The following is a 9,955-nucleotide window of genomic DNA, read 5'->3' as shown; positions in this document are numbered from 1 at the left end:
GAATACATGGCACTAGTTTATAAGTGTAGGCAACCACTGAAACTGAGACAGTATCTTACCAGAAACAGAGTGGGGCTATCTCCAATCCACAGTTTCCAAAAGCTGTCTAGGTGAGGCCACCCGTGAGGTGTGGCATGAGAAACAGACTTTTAAAAAAAAGCATTATGGATGAATAAATTTGTTTTCTATTTTAACTTGGTAATAATTTGAACACAACGAAGACATAATATCAGTCTTTCGTGTTCAGAAATGAACTCCAGATTTGTTTGGGTGAATAAATGAATCATCGCAATAAGTTGTTTGTATTTAGCACTAGTGTCTCCAGGTATTTGGGTTGTGTTCTCTCAAAACAACACAGACTTTAAAATTGAATGTGAATAAACGTATTCAGTGGAGAAATTTCAGAGTCATCATTGGAAAGTAACATATCACTAGTTTCTACTGGATTTACCCTAAGGTTATTATAGAGATGCTGCAATTTAGAATCATTTCAAGTTTAAGATAAGGTATCTAGAGTAGTTCTTCATTTTGAAAATTCATATTATTTTCTTGCCATGCCTAATACATCTCCTAAAAAATTTCCTATATGCACTTTAGAAATACTAGAAAAGCAGTCATGCAGACTTGATGATAACTACATTAAGATTAGCTAAACATCAAGTAAATTTAAGGTCATCATCTAAAATCAGGGTAACTTACAAAACTATGTTAAGTTTTTCTAATTTAATTACATGACACTAACTGATACATCTGCATTAAGAATTCTATCATCATCAAAACCTCCAATTCTCTACTTCATGTGAGTCCTTAGAAACTATCAACTGATGGTGGTCTTCCAATTCATGAACATGGCTGAGCAAGGAAATGGCCAGCATAAGTATTCTAAGTACTAGAGTTAGATACCATCCTCTATAAACACAAGTAATCTAACTGTTGCTGGGTCAAGAATTGACATCTGAGCTTGAAATTAAAGATTGAAAAAGATCCAAATTGAAGTTTGAATGCACATATAAAAAATATGATCCATGGAATATAAGGAGGCACAAGGGGAGAGAAACATTTGAGGAAAAAGCACTGACATGGAGCTCCACATTTGAAAGGATAAAAAAAAAAATCAACACAACAGACAGTAGAGTAGGAGTGTGAAGAAAGAGGCTTTCATCTTCCTGGGTAAAGCAATGTATACATTCTTCTTTTTTCTTTTGTGAATTTTGTATACCATATGTTCTGATTATGCTTTCCCTTCCCTCTACAACCCTGAGTTCTTCTCCATCTCCCATCCTATCAAGATCCATCCCTTTCTGTGTCTCATTAGAAAACAATCAGAGTGCTAATGGATAATAACATAATAAAATAAGATGAAGTAAAAATATATAAATTAGAATAGGTCAAGACAGAGAGAAAAGACATAGAAAGCAGAAATACAAAGAGCAAGGATTCCCATAAAAGCGCAAACTAGAAGTCATGGTATATAAATGACCTTAACCCTTAAAAGTAGTGGTTTCTCCAGGGATCCTCCCTTAGAAAAAGCTAATTGTTTTATTTACAACTTGTTACTAATTGGAAATTATTTCTGGGTTAGCAATTGGTATCTGCTTGGAGACCCAGTGCATACTACAGATTTCTGAAGTGAAAGAAGCAGTCTGAACCATAAAATAGCATTCTTCATTAATATGTGATCTGTGCCTTGTGCCTACAGCCTGCCTATTCTAACATCTGGAACTCTCTTCATTTCCAGGTTTCAAACATGCCACCTGCCAGTTTGGCTGTATCACTATTCTTCACTAAAATCCCCAGAAAATGAAATAGCCATTGCTATGTTAAAGATTCTATAAGGATATGGCTTCAGTAATGACACAGTGATAAAAAAAAACCTAAGTCTCAAAATCCACATTGAGTACTGGACTTCATAGTGGGCTCATACTCTGAGTATGGGAGTCACTATGAAGTCTGCATGTCACAAGGAGACCCATGAAGGGTTCTCTGTTCTCCTCTGTGTTTGTAGTTGGTTCCAACCATGCCTTAAACTTCATTTATGCTTTAACATTTTAGAAACTTGCCTGTTGTGTGTATAATGTGAATTGTCATGTTTATCTCCAGTTTGAAAATCTAAAGTTGTGTTTTATATTTGCCTGAATGAAGTACGCATTCTCTGTGGTCCGGATGCATGTAGAAAATGCTAAGCCTGGGCCTTCCCACACTATATCTCACTTTTCCAAATTCCTAGTCATGCCCTGTCCACCTCAGAGAGCCACAATGTACAGGCGGTGGCTTTGTCAGTGGCAGGTCTGACTGTTGGTGGACAGATTTTCTGTTTTACCATTTCAGTTCTAAATCCTATTTTTTTATGTGCTGTGTACCAAAAAAAAAAAAAAAAAATACCTCCTATGACATAGAGGAGAAATTCCACCTTGCTGCCAGGGAAAACCCTTTTCTCTACCTTTTAAACATTAAGAAGATTGTTCTTGCCAGTATCTTCATTATGTAACTATTTATGAGAAATTGGGAAACAGCCCCTTGAGGCTGCAGCCTACCCACTTAGACCACTGGAGTGTGATTTCAAGGAAATGACCTGTTCAGTCACTTGTAGGTGAGGTTGGGAGTTCTTGCTCTGTAGATGGCTACTGAGTGTTCTCCTGAAGCAATCACAAGACTGAGGACTATCCTGTAACACAAACTTGTAAAGAGGACATAAGACTTCTTAGCCATCTCATGGAATATTCTGCTTACTACTTTGAACAAGAACTTGTTTTCTAAAGCTAAAATACTTGAATTGTCAGGCAGTATAATCTCAGTGTTTGCTAGCTTTTGAATGAGCCTTTAAGAAAGCCCCCAATGGAGGAGCTAGAGAAAGTACCCTAGGAGCTAAAGGGGTTTGCAACCCTATGGGTGGAACAAAAATATGAACTAACCAGTACCCCCCAGAGCTCGTGTCTCTAGCTGCATATGTATCAGAAGATGGCCTAGAGGGCAATCATTGGAAAGAGAGGCTCATTGGCCATGCAAACTTTATATGCCTCAGTACAGGGGAACACCAGGGCCATGAAGTGGGAGTGGGTGAGGCGGGGAGGGTATAGGGGAATTTTAGGATAGCATTGGAAATGTAAATGAAGAAAATACCCAATTCAAAAAAAGCTTTAAAAAAAAAAGAAAGTTTAACAATCCATGGAATGTGAATAGTTCAAAGTTAAAAAACATCAGCAACAACAAAAAAATCCAGCCATGTGAGTATTAGTTAAATGTTCTTTAAAATACACAAAAAGACCCCTAGCTTTCACTAACACAAAAAGTAAAATACATGTCATCAGATAACATATTAGCCATTTTGGTAGCAATATGACCCACCGGAAGTTCCCACTAATGCATTTTCCTTATGCCCTGATGATATGACTGTCTATTCTTCTGGTATTATAAACACTTCATGAAAATGTTATCACATTGGAACATGGCTTTAGGCAATAAGCTATGGTCCTGGGTTACGGTCTCTCATATTTGTATTTAGAATAAACTATTTCCTCATGATATTAAGATAGAGATGTGTTTTGTGTATAAATACTACATACATTCTTATGAATTAGACATCACATTTAAGGCACTTTCACACAGTGTAATAAATGCCCTTAGAAAACTTTCCAATTTGATATAGGCTATTCTCTCATAATTAGACATCATTTTTACCATACCAATAAAGTCAAATATGCAATTAACTATTTTATACAGCAAGTTCACTATTAAGCATTTACCAAATAAAAGAAATGTGGTTTTTTTTTTATATGACAAGCACCGGCGTATTTACACTGTTTTATTCCTAACAGCTATAGATTAGATAAAACCTAAAAGATAACCAGAACTAAAAAATAGAAAAATAGCCATGCATAAGATGGAATAAAATTAAAACAAGAAAATTGCTCAAACAACAGCATTGATTAATCCAACGTGCAGAAAGAAGAGATTAGTAATCAAAAATGAACATAATATGTGACTATGAAAACATAAGCCAAAGCTGTGATGCCATGGAATCTTATAACATCTCATATACTCATTACCAAAAGGGATATATATAATTTATTGGAAAAAATATAGAAAAGAAATTCTTTTTTCTTATTATCTTGACTTTTTTTTTCTTTTTTTATTCAAACAAATTTTTATTAGATATTTTCTTCATTTACAATTCAAATGCTATCCCAAAAGTCCCTTATACCTTCCACCTACCCTTCTGCCCAACCCATTCACTCCTGCTTCCTGGACCTGACATTCACCTGTATTGGGGCATATTATCTTTGCAAGACCAAGGGCCTCTCCTCCCAATCATGGCCGACTAGGCCATCTTCTACTAAATATGCAGCTAGAGACATGAGCTCAGGGGATACTGGTTAGTTCATATTGTTGTTCCACCTATAGTATTGCAGACCCCTTCAGCTCCTTGGGTACTTTCTCTAGCTCCTCAATTGAGGGTTCTGTGATCCATCCAATAGATGACTGTGAGCATCCACTTCTGTATCTGCCAGGCACTGGTATAGCCTCATAAGAGACAGCTATATCAGAGTCCTGTAGGCAAAAGCTTGCTGGCATATGCAATAGTGTCTGCGTTTGGTGGTTGATTATGGTATGGGTCCCTGGATGGGGCAGTCTCTGCATTGTCCTTCCTTCTGACTCAGTTATTGATATGAATACAAACTTGTAAAGCCAGTATAGATGATAATGTGGGAGTTTCTCCAACATTACAGTAGGAACTACCAGTACTGGAGAAATGGCAAAACAGATAAAGTGCTTGCTGCATATAAGAGAAGGCAAGCTTCCCAAATCCACATAAAATTCAGATGGGACAGTACATGCAGAAAGTGAAGGGAGAGAATACCCAGAGGAAGCTGTGTAGTCAGACTAGCAGAAACAGTGAGCACGAGGCTCAGCAAGAGACTCTGCCTCAATTTCTATGACAGGAAGTGGCCAATACCATTTTGAATTCATGCCTGCACAGTGGTTCTCATACAAAAATGTGTGCCTGCACATACATCTGTGCCCACACATATTAATACATATATACATTCACATGTACGATATATATGGATATGCAAAAGTAGAATTACTATATGACTCAAAAATCATATGTTAAATAAACATTAAAAAATGAAACATACATCTCACAGATGTACAATCTCATATTTATTTATTAAAATAATATTCACAAGAGCTGTGTCATGGAATCAATAGAAGTGTCCTCGAGAACTAATTTATAAAGTTCTATAGATGGATCAAGAGTTAAGAGCACTTGTTGCTATTGCAGAAGACCTGGCAACACCTACAGGATACTCAGAAGTATCCATAACTCCAGTTCAGGGGATCTCATGTTTTCCTCAGGTCATTTTAGGCATTAGTACACACGTGGTAAACATATATACATGCAGGAAAAAACCCTACTCATACACATAAAATGAAATAAATGTTTTAAGTGAACTTAGATAGGCAGAAGAAGGTGGTACATTCCTATGATTTCAATGCTCTGGAAACTGAAGCAAGATCATCATGTGTTTCAAGTAAACTTGAACTTGGGCTACTTAGTGAGTTTAATTTAACTTTGGGCAACTTGCAAAGAAAATTCCTGTGTCAATATTCCTAAAATGATTGCTATGTAAAGGCATATGTGATACAGATATGATGGAAGAAATACATACTACTATATACAAAATAAATAACATGTGGAGTACACAGTATATATGGGGAAAGTATTGTGCCATGCTGCTCACCTTTTAAAGGAAGAATAAAATGCCCTTGGTGAATGTGTAGAACATTACACTAAATGAAAGCCAGACACAAAGAAAAAAGCATATCAGGCATGCTCTCACTTACATGCAAAGGCTTTAACAGTTGAATTAATGGAAAACTACTAAAACTATGGTCAATATTAGATTGGAGAGAAAATTGGAGATGATATATAATTCCACAGTTAAATATGGCTAATAACTCCAAAATATTAAGTACTAAGTTAAAATTATAGTTAAAAGGGAGGTATTAAATTAAGGAAAGTGGAAGAAATGTTTAAATGTTAAATTTTAATGCCCATACACCTCTAAGTTGACTACTAATATGCAATTTTATACTATGTATGTATATGAAAATGTAATAGTGTTCACCTTAAGTATGTTCAGATGTGGGTTTAAAAATAAAAGCAAAATTATACAAACTGACATAATATTGTATGCCTGAGGTATAGGTATGGCATGAGTTGACCACAAAGAGAGTCTGGGAGAAAAAAATGGCTCTGTTGTAATTATCAGATGTCATAATAGTTGTATAAATGTATATATATGTGCAGCCATAAAACTACAAGCAGCATGAGTTTTATCTTTCAATAATTATTATATTTATGTGGTTTTGTGCATGAATGTAGGCATGTATGTGTATGTGTTTATATGTATTCATGCAACAGCACATGTGTAAAGGCTAGAAGACTACATGAAGAAGTCAGTTTTTCCCTTCCACCATACAGGACCTAGTTAAGCTTCAGTTTACCAGGCTTGGCAGCAAGTGATGTTACATGTTTCACTAGCCCATTATTCACCATGTAAACTGTACATTGCCATTACACATATAAAATGTAAATAAATTGAAGAGAGACAGAGATGTGCAGTTGGATACAGAGACAGAGATTTCTATTTTCCAAAACACCCCCCTCTTCCCAACTCCTATTTTGCAATAGAAATGGTGCCAATATAGATGTGTGCTACCACATCTGGCTTCACGTATGGTCTGGAATGTGAATTCAGCTACTCAGGGTTGAATAGGAAGCACTTCATCCCCCTTAGCATCTACCCTTTGGCATTATGCTATAAAACACATCTCTTGGATTAATTCTTGTAAAATAACCAAATCTTTCCTAAATACATCCTTTCTTTCTTCTCTTGCCCCTAGAGACTATTACTGTATTCTCTACTTCTGAGGTCCATTTGTTAAATTTCTCATGTAAGTAGAAGCTATACAGCATTCATTCTTCTGTGACAGAATATCTTTAAGATCCAACTACATATCATAAATAACACCTATGTATTCAATATTATTGTAATAGTAGTAGTAGTAATCCAATAATAATATTTTATAATGAGTGCATCGGTACACATATTTGAATATATATAAAGATATATCATATATATTTATGATATAGATATGTCAATTTCTTTATTGGTTCCTCTGTTATAGATACTTCAGTAGATAAAATATGCTGCAAGTAATAGATCAAAGTACATGGATATGCACTGTTCAAGTACGGTTTTCATTTCAGATGTATCTCAAGTGATGGGGTGGTGGGCTTAAAGTAGTTTGATTTTTAATTTTAAAGAACAATCTTTCATCACTTTTAGTTACTATACCACTATACATTGCCAACAATAATATACAAGAGTTCTGTTTCTCCACACTTAAGCCAACGTACATCTTATTTTGTTTAAACTTTCTCATCTTGCATTTTACTATTTAACAAGAATCTAGTGTTCAAAATGATGAAGTATTGAGAGATGTCTTCAGTCCAGGATCCCCAGGGACTTGAGTCCATTTAAGGTGCAGAGCATGAAAGCTTCTGAGGCAGATGTGACTTTTGTAAGTATATATAAAGCCACACTGATGTAAACTACTTGCCAACAATGGTCACAGCAGAAATGACATTATTACTTTGTACAGTTTCAGATTAGAGGACCATTAGATGGATCATTACCATCTTGAGAGGACCTGAGTGAGATGGTGATTTCTGCACTGTAAGTACATCCTGAAGAGATTGTTTTACTGTCATTTTCCATGACAAATACTCACTTAAAAGTTGTTTTCTCTGTTAACATCACCTTTCCTTATACTAGTGATACTCAAGAGAGTCTTGCATCTGCAGTTTTGATTGTTCTATTTTTCCAAGATATTATATAAGTTTACCTATCCAAAAAATGTTGAGATTTCTGGAAATTTAAAGTAGTTTTATCTGTTCACATAAAATAAGCCCTTTTCTATAAAATGACAAGTTACAAGTCTATCCCTTGAGAACTTATACCTATGACAGGACATTTACTTTACTCTAAAATTATCTGATTATATTTGGAAGTTTTGCATTCTACAGTCAATGCAGTAAAGAAGCAGGTAAAAGAAATGGGAAGAAGACAAAATTGTGTGGGAATTGAATCATAATAATTGACTGCAAATACACCAATTCTATATAAGTTATCTTAAAATTCCATTGTCATACAATGAGAGAGTAGGAAGAACCCGAAAAAGGTAGAGACAGGGAATTTAGCTTTCATTAAACAATTATTCAGAACAGTATATGAAATCTCACTATTTAGTGTTGAAATTCTTCTAGCATATGAAAATGAGTAGCATCCTTCAGGCCTAGAAAAATATAACTGTTGACAAATACACTTGAATGTATAAGTCAAAAATTTAAGGAAAGATATAATGCTAACAATGTGTCTTTAATACATTTATCAATTTATTTGACAAACAAATTTTTCATAATTAACAGTAGACTTGGTTTGATTCTGTCTGTTCAATCACAGACAATGATAAGCTTGTGCTTAGGTATTGTGTTTTTATTTTTGAAATATACCAATAGATTGGTATTATGGGATTATGGTGGTCACGTAAACAAACTCTAACAAAGTTTCAGATATTCATTGAAGAAACCTATTTCAAAAAGAGCAGATTTTTAAGAACGGAAAAATTAAAAGATAATATTTGCTACTACTATTTTAAACAGTATGTTCATTTTGATACCTGTAAATATCATCTGTTAGATGTGCAGCTTTGGAACAATCTTTCTACAATTTTTAGGAAACTTTCCAGATGAGACACAATATATAAATACTTATATATTAATAAATATATTAGTACTTATAAATAATTATTTTCAAACTTATTTAAAATCTGAGTGCCATATAATAATAAGATTTCAAATTAAATATTTTTCTGCTGACTTAACTCTGATCATGAAGTTATTGTTTCTCTTTCAGGAATTGTTAGTTCAGCTTTGTGTCTCTCAACCCTTTAGAACACCTTATAGTAAATGGAAGGAGCAAACCAGACTGTGGTGTCTAAGTTTATTTTTCAGGGACTTTGTGCTTCAAAGGAACTACAGATCTTGCTCCTGCTGCCATTTTCCACCCTCTACGTGATGACTGTGGTAGGCAACCTCTTTGTAGTGATATTGATCATCATTGATCATCATCTCCATTCTCCCATGTACTTCCTGTTAGCTAACCTATCATTTATTGACTTCTCCCTTTCCTCGGTAACCACCCCCAAACTGATAACTGACCTCCTAAAAGATAACAAGACCATTTCCTTCGGGGGCTGTATGAGCCAGATCCTCTGTGTGCACTTCTTTGGAGGAGGTGAGATGGTGCTTCTTGTAACAATGGCCTATGACCGGTATGTGGCCATCTGCAGGCCACTCCACTACAGCAGCATCATGGACAGACAGAAGTGCATCTGGCTCGTTGTGATATCATGGACTATTGGCTTTATACATGCCATGAGTCAACTGATACTGATTTTGGATCTGCCTTTCTGTGGGCCTAGAGCGATAGACAGCTTTTTCTGTGATATTCCTTTGGTGATGAAATTAGCCTGCATGAATACTGATACTCTGGGAATAGTGATAAATGCTGATAGTGGTGTCTTAGCAACAACTTGTTTCATACTTTTATTGATCTCTTACACTTATATTTTACTAACTGTTCAGCTTCACTCTAAAGATGGCTCATCAAAGGCACTCTCTACATGTACTTCCCATATTATAGTGGTTGTGCTGTTCTTTGGACCCTGCATTTTCATCTATCTGTGGCCAGTCAGCATCACTTGGGTGGACAAGTTTCTAGCTGTGTTTTACACTGTCATCACACCTCTTCTGAATCCAGCAATCTATACACTGAGGAATAAAGATATTAAAAATGCCATAAAGAAGCTGAAAAATCACATGTGA

At 35.3% G+C, this 9,955-nt stretch overlaps 1 protein-coding gene across 1 annotated transcript; it reads left to right on the top strand.

Moving 5' to 3' along the window:
• Nucleotides 1–9,034: 9,034 nt before the first annotated feature.
• Nucleotides 9,035–9,955, top strand: LOC110290008 (olfactory receptor 4K3-like). Its single transcript, XM_021156466.2, has one exon. The coding sequence runs from the start codon at nucleotides 9,038–9,040 to the stop codon at nucleotides 9,953–9,955; it is 918 nt and encodes a 305-aa protein (XP_021012125.2). The 5' UTR covers nucleotides 9,035–9,037.

Source organism: Mus caroli, unplaced genomic scaffold (assembly GCF_978045245.1).
Source record: "Mus caroli unplaced genomic scaffold, Mus_caroli_1 scaffold_2, whole genome shotgun sequence".
Taxonomy (NCBI): domain Eukaryota; kingdom Metazoa; phylum Chordata; class Mammalia; order Rodentia; family Muridae; genus Mus; species Mus caroli.
This window is presented reverse-complemented; position numbering and strand designations above follow the sequence as displayed.